At 39.2% G+C, this 16,043-nt stretch overlaps 1 protein-coding gene across 8 annotated transcripts in view; it reads left to right on the top strand.

Annotated features, from left to right (window-relative positions):
- The window catches only part of KLHL5 (kelch like family member 5), an 89,908-nt gene that overhangs the window by 60,316 nt on the left and 13,549 nt on the right, over positions 1–16,043 (top strand). For 7 of the 8 annotated variants that reach the window (XR_005292692.2, XM_043513956.1, XM_038400223.2 and 4 more), the window contains 4 exons: positions 4,065–4,277; positions 13,947–14,133; positions 15,191–15,415; positions 15,732–15,894. Coding sequence is in view for 7 of the 8 variants with exons in the window: in XM_043513956.1 (XP_043369891.1) it covers positions 4,065–4,277; positions 13,947–14,133; positions 15,191–15,415; positions 15,732–15,894 (788 nt within the window). In the remaining variant the exon portion in view is untranslated. The remainder of the gene's footprint in view (positions 1–4,064; positions 4,278–13,946; positions 14,134–15,190; positions 15,416–15,731; positions 15,895–16,043) is intronic. The other variant, XM_043513955.1, reaches the window with a different exon arrangement.

Raw genomic sequence — 16,043 nt, 5'->3', positions numbered from 1 at the left:
TTTACTTTCAGTATATTCATTTTCTTACTTTTGCCGCTGCTTTTTCTTTTCTAGTCTGATGGAAAGCGCAGTTCACCATGCAAACAATTTCACTGCAGTTAAAACAGATGCTCAGTTTTAATGCTGTCATATTGAAAAGCTTTGTGTGCAACAATGAGTATTTTGATAAGCACCTAATTTAAACCATTGCTGTACTTTGAGACCAGCAGTTCACATGAAATGGACTTTTTCTCAAAGTAAAAGATCCATCAGTGAATAATCTCAGTGGGCCTAGCTCCACTAATGGACTTTTTCTATCTGAACAATGTCCATTAGAGTCACTTGAAAGCGTTGGCATGGTTTCAGTCAGTGCAGAGTATTTGAAGTATAAATGTAAGTAGGATTTATTTAAATGCTGGACCACTTCAGATTAAAAGTATGTATGTTGCTGTTTTGCTAAAAGAACATGAGTGTTTCATTACTTTATTATTAACTATGTTGTCACTCAATTGATAGACTATTTACTCATTGTGACAAAGAATTAGAAAACTCTTCAGGGTTATTGTCAAACTAATCAGTTTTTTGGACTTCAAAATTTGACAGTGCCTGAAAAATCCTCAGGATATAGTAAGTGAAACACTGCAACAGTCTAAAGTGACTAGTGGTGGACATAATAGCATATAAACAGGCATTGTGTGCCCGATTCTGATAGTGTAGGCATGTAAAATGCAATTACCAGGATTGTGTGTGAAAATGGACCTAATTAACCTTTTACACATACAGTTATCTTATTATGTAAGTATAATTTATAAAAAGTAATGGGCCACAAGACTACAAATTTAAAAATGTTGCTAGACTAGCCAAAAGATTAATTTAAGTATCTTTGTATCAGGGCATAAAGTACAGAGTTTTTGCACATTTGATCTTTTCCAAAGCAGCATCTAACATAGTGTTTTACTTCCAACATCTTCCTGTTATATCAGATCTGGGGCCATCTTACATTTCCATCAAGGGTGACTACTGTGTTTTCTTTAGTTTATCCAGGAGATCAGAATCACACATAATCTCTGTTAACTTGATATCTCAAGTAACATCAAGATGCTAAGTCATCTTGTCCCAAGATGAGCAGAGTATAATTCCTCTATTTTGAGGACAAGGAGGGAACTAAAATATAATTGATGCAACTTGGTAAGAGTTGATGAATGTCATTTAATTATTCTAAGATCAACATTATTTTTTTAACTTAAGAAAATCTTTCATTGTGTGGTGATTGCTTTGTAGTAACAATACTCAGTACTTATATAGTATCTTCATCTGTAGATCCTGAAATGCTTTATAAAAGAAGATCAGTGTAATTGTACCTCAATTTTCCATTTGTAAAATGGTGATAGAAAAGTTAAGGCAAGGATCTTGTAGCTACTGAATGGCAAAGCTGGGAAGAGAATCCAGAACTCCAGACTTTCAGTCTTGTGACCTGTCCAATGACCTATGTGGCCTCTAATTATCCTCAGTCCATCAAGGAAAAAAATCAATTTTTATTCTCCTCTAGCTCATTTGAGAACAGTTGATAGTGTGCCGTTGACAGTTATTCAATGAAATATTTAGCTTTTTTCCCTTTCAAAAAATACGAACCAAAGGGAAATGAGTGTTTTCAGACAAGAGGAAAATGGCTTGTACTTTCAGGGCTTGAAAAATTCACTTGCCTTTGGTGAATTGGAAACTCTCCCAGGCAGGTGCCATCAACTTCTGTGGCATCCAAGCTTTAATTTTGTTAATTTTTGTTTTAAGTTGCTAGCCTTTGAAGTTACAAGGAAAACCTTCTGAACGTGAAGCGATTATAAACCAGTGCTGTCCAAGTATGCAAGAAGACAGCTCTAGAATCTCTGCTGCAGCTGCTGCTAAGAGCTTTTTCAAGCTTTTAAAGCAGAGTGAAAAGTGAACAGTCATGTCAGTTTTTATTGTTGGTCTTCAGAAGCACATGGAAAGTGCAAAAACATTACAAGAATTAGTTCAAGTTCAGCTTTTTGCTACTTGATAATTCATGAGCAGCAGCAGAGATCAATACTATTTATGAGTAGAAGAACTCAGAAACAGAGGCTTGGAGAGGGATGGAGAAGCAGACTCAGCGCATATGTAGCAACCAGAAAGGTGTGCTGTAGCTGTGCCGCTGTAGTGTAGACATACCCTTAGTGTAAGATAAGAGACAACAGATGGATACAGACAAACGGGGAGTACAAGGAAACAATGAGACAATATTGGTTAACATGATAGGAAGTTATCTCCACTTGCCAGCATCCCAATCGTTGTCAAGTTTTTTTTGGCATCATGGCAGAGTGGAGGGTTTTGAACATGGATAATGAGGCAGCTTTATGGACATTTATGGGGAGCACTCCCAAATGTCGGAGGCAACAAGGGAGAAAACAAGCGTCTTCATGTTTTAAAAATGTAACTAGATATTTGTAGACAGTCATGTGCCTTGTCCTCTTTTATATCTTTTAGTCACACTAATGCATACTCAATTTGTTAAATCTTTCCTTATAAGTCAATCCATCCAACCTTTGTAGGTTTTCTTCCTCTTCTCTGAGCTCCCTTAATTTGTCAACATCTTTCCGGAAATGAGATGCACAGAATTGAATGCAATACTCGATGTATTGCCAGAGCCATTTTTTAAAAAAATGTAATCTCCCTCCTCTATGGTGATATGCCCAGTGCTTATGCAATCCAAAACTGTAATGGACATTATTGCCATTTTGTATTACAAATTCATATCTGATTTGCAATGCCATTTTCATCAGTATTTCTCTCTATGGCTCCCGGATTTTTGTCTGTTAAATCTGTGTTTTGAGTTATTGAATTATCTTTCCTCTGAGATATTAACTTGCATTTTTCCAAGTTGAAGGTCTTTCCAATTTAGTATTTTCTTTGAATTTCACTAACATGCAGCTTACTGCTTTTAGATAATTAATGAAGATATTAGCTACATTATGTCTGCTAATTTTGGACTTGATCACGAAGTTACTACAATCTCTGAGCAAAAGAAAATATATAGATGTGCTGTTCCAGGAACAGACCACATTGAGTACATCTACACTTCAATAAAAAACCTGCGGCACCAAGTCTCAGAGCCCATGTCAGCTGGCTTTGACTGTGCAACTATAAAATTGCAGTGTAGACCTTTGAGCGTGCCCTAGCTCCAGCCTGAGCCAAGCCCAAACATCTACACTGCAATTTTAAAGCCCCACAGCTAAAGCCCCACGAGTTCAAGTCAGCTGACCTGTGCAAGCCACAGCTGTGCCACGGTCTTCCATTGCAGTGTAGATGTACTTGTTTTGACTCAGAGATTCTTTCCACCTTATGCCTTCTTTTTGTTCCCCTGCAAAGGAGCATGGAGGAACTGTGATCTTACCCTTTTCAGTACTATTAGAAAAAGCATTCAAATTTGGCAAAATATATTTGTTGTAAGCTTCTTATTGCTCTTCTAGTTTTTTGGCTGTGGAGGTTGCCACTTGCACTTGAGTTTTAATAAAGCTTCCACAAAATCTTCTAAAAATCCTTTTTTGTGTTTTTGTGTTTTTTTTAAATAATGTGCACTTATGGTCAGAAACATTTTATATTGCGTTTCTTCCTACCCTGAAATGAAGATGGGCTACTAGAAATGACAACAGGGAAGATGTGGAGAATTGAAACCTATCAAAAACTAATTGTTGATTTAAAAAAAAGATAATAAATTTGTAGCCTGGTGCAGTACTGTGAATCCTTTACATCTTCATTCTGCTATCTATATACCTTATTCAGCTGTGTTTGAGTTACAAAACAATAAAAACAATTTAAAATAACCGACTGAAAGTTAGTTAGAACTGTTTTCCTGTTCCTTTAGTCATTGGAAATTTTATTTGTCACAAACCAATCTAACTATAATGACGACCATTACAAACATGCCCAGTACTGGCATATGCTGTACTCTCTACTCAGCAAAATCTGCATCTCAATACATTGTGTTTCTACAACTTTCAGTAGTGGACAACAATAGTGGCCTATCCAAAGGTCTTCAGTGTTCATATTGAAAATACTTTTTTCTTTTTCAGGAGAATTTCATGGAAGTAATTAGAAATCAGGAGTTTTTATTATTGCCAGCCGCTGAAATTGCAAAGCTTTTGGCAAGTGACGATATGAATATTCCTAATGAAGAAACTATACTGAATGCACTGCTTACTTGGGTTCGACATGATTTGGAACAGAGAAGGAAAGAACTTAGTAAGCTGTTGGCTTACATTAGGCTGCCCCTGCTTGCTCCACAGGTAAATTATTACAAATATAAAACCATTAGCTCTTTCTTCCCATGGATATCAGTATTTTTAGGGGACATACTTAATACTGTCTATTTGGAAGTTCCTCCAACTAGTAGTAATTTTGGTTTCTTAAAAATAGAGGTAAATAAATGAGGAATGTACAGAGTATCTGTGCATGATACGGTCAGTGTCTTTTCTGCAGTTGAATTGCAGTGTGCCACAATGTGAATCAGATATCAGTCAGGATTCCATAGTGAGGGAATTGTTAGAAGCAAAAGGCTTTAAATAATAACAATACCTGGGTTTCTTATAGTGCTTTTTGTCAATAGATCTTAAAGCACTTTACAAGGGAGTATCATTAAATAATGATCAGTCAGTATCATTAAATATATTTTTATATTTTACTTCAGGTTCAAATGCCTAATAAACTAGACAGCCAGCCTTTTACATGCTTTTTCGCTAAACAGCATTGCCTTCTGGAATCATTCTGCACCCTTTTTATATGCAATTGGGGAAGATCTATAGTCAGTTTTGTATTTGAATGGATGAGTGCCACCTGCACTAGGCTCATTAAAGTAACTGCTCTTATTGATTTCATTAATAATATTTAGCACTTTATATAATGTCAAAGGGCTTTACAGACTGAACACTTGCAACATCCCTGTAAAGTAGAGTAAGAATTATCTCCATTTTATAGATGGGAAAACTAAGGCTTTTATGAGCCTTTGACATATACAGTACAAGTAAAATTCACTAATCTACAACTAGGAACTATGACCTTCTTCAATCTCTTAATGATTATCTTTAAAGCATTCGATCTTTGACCCCATTGTATTCACCCTGTGTCCTCTTTATGATCATTAGCTGGATTGGCTAGAAGGCATTTGCTTTTGATACTTACATTTGAGTACTCCATAACCAGTGGCAGAACTTGCTCTGCTATGGGTCTCTGAACTTGTAATTCATTTTCTTTAGAAACGTATTAAGGTCAGAGTCCACTGACCTCCAGGAAATTAATTCAAGGCTTACTTATTTTGTTCAGCATATGTTTAACTGTTTTTATATTGTTCTTGTCTTTTAATCCACTATAATTGAAACATCTAAAGTCCTTGGAAAAAGAACCTACAGAAATTAGTAAATATAAAATCAAGAGAAATTGGGCCTGATCAGTACTAATTGGATAGTAAATGTTAAGGGAAAAACACCAAAACAATACTTGATTGCAACCATTATTGTGTCTCTCACTTTTCTTCTATCTTTTGCAGATGTATGCTGGCATTTCTGATTCTACATTTCTATCACCTTTTTCATTTATTCCATTTTTTCAGATTCTTCAAAAAATAAAATTGATGTATTTTTAAAATGAATGTTAATCACACACATCAGGAAATTGAGTTAGTTGCAACAACAGCCTTAACTCTGACTCATGAGGGTGTGTTATAGTATGGTGTATTGTTGCATGATCACACAGCAATGGGCAATGTGACATAGCAAACACAGTAAAATATAATGAAACTTTAGTTTTATGGTAGAAGGTTCAAAGCTGTTTGGAAGAAAAGAGACAGAAAATTGGAGGGCTCACTAAAAGCCATAATGTTATACGTAGAGATGTGAGGACTTAAACTCACAAACTTAAAAAAATTATAGGGCATCTGAAGTAGGGGATTGCTCATTGGAGCTATGCCATCAATGATGAAGGCTTGTCCGAAATATCGCCTTGGGCATTATACGAGGTGGACAGATCCAACGTGAACCCTGAAAATGATGGCTAACACAGGCAGCAAAGATGCAGGACAGCAACTGCACCTAGGTACCCAAGGCGAAGGAAGTCGCTGGGAAAGACTCAATGGCTCAGGTCACACAGCGTGAAGCCAGTACTGGTAGACTAGGAATAGGGTTGCATTACTGCACCTCCGTCTCATCCTGGTGGGATGAGATATTTCTAAGGATAATCGTTGGCTCTTGTTTGTTTGACCACGAATAACCTAGTACTCAGCATCAGGGTTAAAGCCCCTGCCTTACTTTCAGCTGTAGATGCCTTCTCGGTGCCGTCTCTCCTCGGTGCAAACATGACGGGTTTGTGCCAAAGTCCCCCTGGGGATGTGTATCCACTGATGTCGGCAGGCACATCTGGAATATTCTGTGACAATGCATCCAATTGTATCTGGGATCTCCAACAGTCCACCAAAATTGCAACTTGGAATGTTGCAACTCTTCACAGGCATGGTCATCAGGTCGCTGTCTCCCGTGAAATGGACCATCTTGGTATATCAATCGCAGGACTAACAGAAACAAGGCTGATAGATCATGGACATCATGAGGTGGAAGATTCTTTCTTTCTGTATTCTGGCAGCCCCAACTATTTATATGGTGTAGCAGTACTACTGCAACACGAAGCCAAGTCCTTCCTGACAACCTGGATGTCTGTCTCTCATCGTTTACTAACGGCACCTCTTAAACATCGACACTGTTACTTCACTATCATAGTAGTAGAGGAATCTGTTGACTCAGTTAAAGAACGTTTCTACGATCAATTGGAACATCTAGTATGCACAGTCCTTTCACATGACGATCTCGTGATCTTGAGTGACCTAAATGCAGTGACTGGCTCCCTGCGAACTGGGTTTGAACAGGTCATTGGTCTTTGTGGTTCAGGCACACCCAACTCTTGCCGCTTGCTTACATTCTGAGCCTCCCAGAATCTTTCCATTCTTGGGTCATGGTTCAAGTGGCAACACATACACCAGATGTCATGGATCTCTCATGATGGCATCACTCAAAAGGAGTTGGACCACATTATTACATGTGATAGGCGTATCTTCACCTCCCGTAGAGTTTATCGTGGTGTGGAATGTACAGCGAACTCAGATCATCATCTAGTGGTCACCTGTATGATGATGATGCTCCATTGAGCAGGTAAGCCCTCTATGATGATGAAGTTTGACATTGACGCATTCATTGTGCCAGGTTTAGCCAACAGGTTTTGTATTGATATCAGCAACAGATTCTCGGCTCTAGCTAATCTGCCAGACGACATGGAGGTTGCCTGGTCCCTGTTCACTTCTACTGAGCAGACTATTGGCTATAGACATCCAGCAGGCTGACCATGGCTATCGAAGGAGGCCTTCCAGATAATTAAATTGAAGGCTACAGCGTGCCAGTGTGGTGATAAACATACTCATAATCAGCTGAAGCTAAAATTTTACACCCTGGTACTCCATGATTGCAAGGCATATTATAACTAAGTGGTGGATGATGTCGAATTTGGCTTAGTCAGGAGCGACTTGAAGCCAGCATTCCATGCCATTTGCAACCTCAGCGGTCAAGAGGTAATCACTACAAATGGTATCCTGAATGACAGCCACGGCCATCCATGTAAATCAGATGATGACATTCTCTCACGCTGGGTGGAGCATTATCACAATGTCCTGAACCATCTTCCAGCTGCCACTTGTTCAGAGCTGGATGATCTCACAGTCACTGCGGTTCTGGATCCAGACATTTGTACTGATGCACCAACATTGAATGATGTTATCATCTCTAAACTGAAAAATGGACATGCAGCTGGTGCTGATGGCATCCCCTCAGAGCTACTAAAATGTGCTATTGATCCTGTAGCAGAATCACTTCTGGCCATCTTTTGTCTGGTGTGGAGAACTGGAACCCTGCCAACCTCCTGGAAGGATGGTATTGTGATCTCACTCTGTAAGGGCAAGGGACTGTAGCGAATGTAAGAGCTACAGGCTGATCAACTTGCTTTCCATTCCAGGAAAGGTGTTAGCACATGTTTTGCTGGAATGCCTGCTCCTTTGCTACATTGGAAGCGTTGTCCCTAACAGTCAGGCTTTGAGGAACAGGTCCACATTAGATGCCCTTCGCTTGTTGTCGGAGATGCATTGTGAGTTCAGGAAGCCCCTGCACATAGCGTGTATTGATGTTAAGCCTGCATTTGATTCAGTAGACTGTGTCGCATTAAGGAAGGCCTTAAAGGGCGTAGGTGTCTCTACTACTCTGCTGGACTTGATTAGAGAGCTGCATAATGGAACCATTGCCCGTGTTTGTCTGGGGAATTGGATGTCAGCGTTTTTAAAATCAGTATCTGATGTTAGGCAGGGCTGAGTTCTGGCCCCTGCACTCTTTTGTTGATCAGTGGATTTCATAATGTAGCATTCCATCAGCTCCATAGGCATTGAGATCGGAGATTTCTCGCTCACAGACCTTGACTACACTGATGATGATCTTTTAGTACGGAACCTCCACAGGTTCGTGAGGCTCTCCAGCATATGGAGGAGGAGTCAGCTAAGATTTGTCTTTGACCTATGAAGCATGGAGACCAAACTGCAAAATCTAGGACCAGGTCTACCTGCGAGTCCAATCTCTTTGAACGACGAAACTGGTGAATCAGTTTCTGGGTTCTATACTTGCTAGCTTCTCCAGTTCTCACACGGAGGTTCTCCATCGGATTGGCATTGCAGCAGCTGCCATGGGCCATTTGCAATGGAAATGGAATCAACATCATCTTAGTATGACAACCGAGTTCAGGATTTATTCTAGCTGTATCCTTCCCCATACTGTTGTATGGCTGTGAAACGTGGACACTGCTGCGCAGACTGGACAAAGCTGGAGGCTTTCCACACAAAATGTCAATGTCGTATACTGGGCATAAAGAGGCATGACTTCATCTGTAATGCAGATGCTTTGGTTGTTTGGATCTACAGGCTACTGGGGCTATTGACCGCAGGCGGTGCCTTACGCTTTTCAGACATGTTGCAAGGATACCACAAGTCGTTCCAGCGTATGCCGTTCTCCGGATGACTTGTAACATCCGGGATAAAATTCTACCAATCAAGGAGTGGAGCTAGACCCCCTAGTACATGGGGTTATCAAGTCTGTTCTGATGGTGGACTCTCAAGCCATCAAGCCTTAGCAGTTGCACAGGAATGGACCAAATGGCTATCGCCGACTATCTGGCTAAGCATTGAAGAAGAAGAATGTTATAGGACTGTAGAGCTAATGGCAGCGAAACTTGTAATGGGAACCTCTGTTTCATCAGTTTTATTTATAAAGATTTCTTTGAAGCTACCATTGTACATTCTGGCATCCCTGTTTATTGACCGAAGCAGCATCCTAGACACCTAGAAAATCTTGTTGCTGTTGCAAAGGCTTGTGACACGGTTGTTTGTTTGTATTATGTATTTACCAGGTTCTGGGGCTAGTGTCTGGTCTTTGATCATATTCTGAAAAAGTTGATTAATCACATCCCTAACTGAGAGATTCAGCTTTCTTTTCTTCAGAAGCTCCTAGTACTTTAGAATTTCTGTTTAAATTACTGCAAAAAAAAATTTGTTCCAAGTATGCAAACATTATACCTTTTACTGCATCTGTTTTTCAGCTGTGCTTATAATGTTACAGCACCATTTGTAACTGCTCAATTATAAATGTCTTTGAAATTTGGTGCAAGGATCTACATAAATAACCAAACCCCCCAGAAAACTCTGACAGCTTTTGTTTTTTCGGGTTTATTAATTGCATTTTTCAGGGTTTATTTTTAGCAATTTTTTGCGTTTTTATGTAAATGTCAAAAATCAGGGTTTTTCAGGGCTTTCTCTTAGTATATACGGTAATCAGTAAGATATGTTATATTGTATAGTATAGTATATATACTGTAATAAGTAATCTCTTTGTGTTGTTCTCTAGAGCACTTTAACATAGTACTCTTTCAAACAGCAATACTTTAAAGCGCACTAGAGAACCGTTGGTGGACTCCAATAGGGTCTGCATGGACCAATTAATGAATAACACAAATGTGCTTTCGAAGTCATGCTCCCATAATCCATTTTACTGCTCCATTTAGACAAGCTCTTAGATACAAGTAACCATTTCCAGTGTTTTGCAGGTTTTTATTGGATACAAACAGATTTCTTTTTCTTTAATTTTGGTTGTTTTATCAGTGTTGGTCGGTTAAAACCTAAAATCAGAATGCGTTATAATTTAAATTATAATTATTATAATGCATTCTATTAAATTGTTAGCATTTGTAAAATATGAGAGTCAAGACAAAGGTTTCAGTGGGGAATATTTAATTTACAATGAATTGCAATACAGTGGACTTGTTCACAGAACAGAGTTTGGGTTTTTTAGTCAAAAACAGGCTTAGACTGCCTATATTTTTAGTTATCATGGAATTATTTTCATAGGTCCAAGCCTTAGAATCATAGAATAGTAGGATTGGAAGAGACCTCAGTAGGTCATCTAGTCCAATCCCCTGCTCAAAGCAGGACGAACACCAACTAAATCATCCCAGCTAGGGCTTTGTCAAGCCAGGCCTTAAAAACCTTTAAGGATGGAGATTTCACCACCTCCATAGGTAACCCATTCCAGTGCTTCACCACCCTGCTAGTGAAATGGTGTTTCCTAATATCCAACCTAGACCTCCCCCACTGCAACTTGAGACCATTGCTTCTTGTTCTGTCATCTGCCACCACTGAGAACAGCCTAGCTCCATCCTCTTTGGAACTCCCCTGCAGGTAGTTAAAAGCTGCGATCAAATTCCTCCCTCATTCTTCTCTTCTGCAGACTAAATAACCCCAGTTCTATCAGCCTCTCCTTGTAAGTCATGTACCCCAGCCCCCTAATAATTTTTGTTGCCCTCAGCTGGACTCTCTCCAATTTGTCCACCTCCCTTCTGTAGTGGAGGGACCAAAACTGGACGCAATACTCCAGGTGTGGCCTCACCAGTGCTGAATAGAGGGGAATAATCACTTCCCTTGATCTGCTGGCAATGCTCCTAATACTAATACAGCCCAATATGCTGTTGGCCTTCTTGGCAACAAGGGCACGCTGCTGACTCATATCCAGCATCTGATCCACTATGTTCCCCAGGTCCTTCTCTGCAGAACTACTGCTTAGCCCGTCAGTCCCCAGCCTGTAGCGGTGCATGGGATTCTTCCTTCCTAAATGCAGGACTCTGCACATGTCCTTGTTGAACTTCATCAGATTTCTTTTGGCCCAATCCTCCAATTTGTCTAGGTCACTCTGGACTCTATCCCTACCCTCCAAATCATGCAATTCATCCCATCATCCAGATCATTAATAAAGATGTTGAACAAAACCAGCCCTAGGACCAACGCTTGGGGCACTCCACTTGCGTGGACTAGCTGCCAACTAGACATCAAGCCATTGATCACTACGCATTGAGCCCGACAGTTTAGCCAGCTTTCTGTCCACTGTATAGTCCATTCATCCAATCCATACTTCTTTAACTTTCTGGCAAGAATACTTAGGGAGGCGGTATCAGAAGCTTTGCTAAAGTCAAGATATATCGCATCCACCTCTTTTCTCCATATCCACAGAGCCAGTTATCTCATCATAGAAGGCAATCAGGTTGGTCAGGCATGACTTGTCCTTGGTGAATCCATGTTGACTGTTCCTGATCACCTTACACTCCTCCAAGTGCTTCAAAATGGATTCCTTGAGGACCTGCTCCATGATTTTGCTGGGAACTATAGTTCTCTGGGTTCTCTTTCTTCCCTTTTTTTAAAATATGGGTGCTATATTTGCCTTTTTCCAATAGTCTAGGACTTCCCTGGATTGCCACGAATTTTCAAAGATAATGGCCAACGGCTCTGCAATCGCATAAGCCAACTCCCTCAGCACCCTTGGATTTATTAGATCTGGACCCAGGGACTTGTGCATGTCCAGCTTTTCTAAATATTCCTTCATCTGTTCTTTCACCGCTGAGGGCTGCTCACCTCCTCCCCATACTGTGTTGCCCAGTGCAGCAGTCTGGGAGCTGACTTTGTCTGTGAAGACCGAGGCAAAAAAAGCATTGAGTACTTCAGCTTTTTCCACATCATCTGTCACTATGTTGCCTTCCCCATTCAGTAAGGGTCCCACTTTCCCTGACCACCTTCTTGTTGTTAACATACCTGTAGAAACCCTTCACATCCCTTGCTAGCTGCACCTCCAGTTGTGACTTAGCCTTCCTCATTATGCCACTTCATGCTCTAGTAATATTTTTATATTCCTCCCTAGTTACCTGTCCAAATTTTCACTTCTTGTAAGCTTCCTTTTTGAGTTTAAGCTCACTGAAAATTTCACCGTTAAGCCAAGCTGGTCGCCAGCCATATTTGCTATTCTTTCTGCACATCGGGATGGTTTGTTCCTGCGCCCTCAATAAGGCTTCTTTAAAATACAGCCAGCTCTCCTGGACTCCTTGCCCCCACATATTAGCCTCCCAGGGGATCCTGCCTATCAGTTCCCTAAGGAAGTCAAAGTCTGCTTTTCTGAAGTCCAGTGTCCATATTTTGCCAATCTCCTTTCTTCCTTTTGTCAAGATCCTGAACCTCAACCATCTCATGGTCACTGCTGCCTAGGTTGCCATCCACTTCTACTTCCCCTACCAATTCTTCCCTGTTTGTAAGCAACAGGTCAAGAGGATCACAGCCCCTAGTTGGTTCCTCCAGCACTTATACCAGGAAGTTGTCCCCAACACTCTCCAAAAACTTCCTGGGTTGTCTATGCATTGCTGTATCGCTCTCCCAGCAGATGTCAGTGATTGAAGTCCCCCATTAGAACCAGGGCATGTGATCTGGAAACTTCAGTTAGTTGTCTGAAGAAAGCCTCGTCTACCTCATCCTTCTGATCTGGTGGTCTATAGCATTTGCCCACCACGACGTCACCCTTGTTGCTCTCACCTCTAAACTTAACCCAAAGACTCTCACAATTTTTCTCCAGTTTCATACTGGAGCTTTGAACAATCATACTGCTCTCTTTCATACAATGCAACTCCTCCACCTTTCCTTCCTTCCTGAACAGTTTATACCTATCCATGACAGTGCTCCAGTCATGTGAACTGCCCTACCAAGTTTCTGTTGTTCAAATCACATCATAGTTCCTTGATTGTGCCAGGACTTCCAATTCTTCCTGCTTGCTTCCCAGGCTTCTTGCCTTCATGTATATGTACCTAAGATAACTAGCCGATTGCCCTACTTTCTCAGTCTGAATTAGGAGGCTTCCCGTCTTGTACCCTTCTCCTTGTGTTTCCTCCCAGTATCCCATTTCCCCACTTACCTCTGGGCTTAGGTCACCATCCCCCAGCGAACCTGGTTTAATAAGCACTTTAATAATATATAAAGATGATAATCACGAGTTAACTGCGATTAATCAACAGCCATAGTATACATGTCATTGTATAGACCTCTGCCTCCTTCCCACTTTGCCGTTTCTGCCTCTAAAGTACTGTACTGAGATAAAGAGAGGAAAAGAATTTTCCAAGATCACAGAATAGGTTGTTTGCAGAGTCGGGAATAGAATCTACTTTGAAGTGTCCAACTTTTGCTGCAATGACTTAGACACGACCAGATTAGATATTTTGCTGTAATTATTGTGATTCTTGATACATATGGCCAGGGTTAAATCAAGTGGCAAATAGAATAAGTTGTACCTCATTCCTTCCCTTTTTCTATCTTTCTAAGTATATTTCAAAATATATGAGTGTTCTGTAGATTGATTCATCTCATTTTACTTATACTATTTGTGTGATCATTCTGATGAATGTGTGTTGTAAACCAGACAGCAATATTTTTCGGATAAAATGTTCCATTATAATTTTTATTCTTTTGTAAACTTCTTGCCGTTTGCTTAGCACTTTAACATGTTTAATTTTATTTTTGCCAGTTTCTGGCAGACATGGAAAATAATGCCCTCTTTAAGGATGACATCGAATGTCAAAAATTCATTATGGAAGCAATGAAATACCATCTGTTGCCAGAGAGACGACCCATGTTACAAAGTCCTCGCACAAAGCCTAGGAAGTCTACTGTAGGAGTGTTGTTTGCAGTTGGAGGAATGGATGCAACAAAAGGTATTGGTTTACAAATATTGGTTGATGACCATGTATATTGAAAATCAGTTGAGTAGATTTTTGTAAAGATATATTTATTAGATGTGTATGTAGGATATAAATTAAAACATTCAAAGGCTATACATCATAATGTACAAAATTCACAAATATTTACTGATGTTTTTTACTTCAGTAACAGACATATATAGCAATAAAAATAGTATATGTGTGCAGGAAGCTGAGTTATGGTTGTAGTAAATCTATAATGGGATCACCTCAGTTCTGTTCATTTAAATGTTCAGTCAAATGAATGGAAAATCACCTCTGTTCACGTGAATGTTAATTAACATGGTTAAAAACTTAAGGAAATGATACATAAACCTGTTAATATTAATGCAGACTTGAATACAAACAAAAATAAGTGAAAGCTGCTACAGAATATTTAACTCGTACCCTTATTGACTATTAAAACATTCTATGAAGGTGTCTCAGAATGGTATTTTTATGAGCTTTCATACTGTGTGGTGATAACTAGAAACATTTTAGTGAGTTATGAATACCACGGGAATTAGAACATATTTTCATTCATTCTTAGTTTGTGTATTAATTTTAACATTATATTAATACAGATTATACAAATGAGGTTAGTTCTATATCTATAGACTGTGAATGCATATATGTATGTGAACCTGACATTTTTTTCACAGAACTTCAGATTTTGTTCTAAATATTATACTATGAGGTTAATCTTAATACCGAAATATAGTTCCGTCAGGTTCATTTTATGTCACTTCATGAAATTTTAATGGTCCTTATAGGCTTAATCCAGCAAGGATGTTGAGCATTCTGGCTCTTGCCCTTCAAAGCATTTAATTTTTAAGCATGCAATTAATCCCAGATTAACTCAAAGAATACTACTTGCATGTTTAAAGTTAAGCATATGCTTAAGTGAATTTCAGGATCAAATCCAGAGGGCTCAGCACCTTGGAGGATCAACCCTTCTGCTAGTAATTTAAATAGAATACTTACTGCAAATAACTGTTCTTTTTGACTATAACTTGTATATATTACTGTTAAGGAGCTACAAGCATTGAAAAATATGAACTCCGTACCAACATGTGGACTCCTGTAGCAAATATGAATGGGAGAAGGCTACAGTTTGGTGTTGCAGTATTAGATGATAAATTGTATGTTGTTGGTGGTAGAGATGGACTGAAAACATTGAATACTGTGGAGTGCTACAATCCCAAAACAAAAACTTGGAGTGTAATGCCACCTATGTCCACACATCGGCATGGCCTTGGTATGTATAACTTCATAATTTTTAAAATTCTAAACTTATGATTGGTTAAGAGCAGTTAAAATCTCTCTTTAAAGCTCATTTGTTTTTATCTTGATAGTAGTCTAAATCTGAATTCTAAAATCAGCTAAAATTAAAGTGACAAATTATTTTGATTTGCACGTATTGAACCTGTTTAATATTAGCAGCCAAAAGAGAATGTGATTTGTATTTATTTTAAAGGTTCATTTTTTTTTTTTGGTGGACATTTTGGTAGTGGTAATGGGAAAGTGATGCCCTTTGTTTTTCCAGGAAGCAGTTGTTTTTCTCTGTTTTTTAGGGGTAGCTGTATTGGAAGGTCCTATGTATGCTGTAGGAGGGCATGACGGTTGGAGCTACCTGAATACAGTAGAAAGATGGGATCCACAGGCTCGTCAATGGAACTTTGTCGCCAGTATGTCAACTCCAAGGAGCACTGTTGGTGTAGCAGTATTAAATGGAAAGTAAGCAAAGGCATTTTCTTGAGAAATAATTTGGTCCAATTTTTGTTTACATTAATTTTTTTAATATAGCTTTAGAAATATTTTTAAATGAATTTATTGCTCAGGAAATATGTTAGTTGATAGTACTGGGAACTGAAGTCCTCTTCTTA

Source organism: Dermochelys coriacea, chromosome 4, assembly GCF_009764565.3.
Source record: "Dermochelys coriacea isolate rDerCor1 chromosome 4, rDerCor1.pri.v4, whole genome shotgun sequence".
In the NCBI taxonomy this organism is placed as follows: domain Eukaryota; kingdom Metazoa; phylum Chordata; order Testudines; family Dermochelyidae; genus Dermochelys; species Dermochelys coriacea.
The sequence above is the reverse complement of the archived record's forward strand: the minus strand, read 5'-3'. Positions and strand labels throughout refer to the sequence as shown.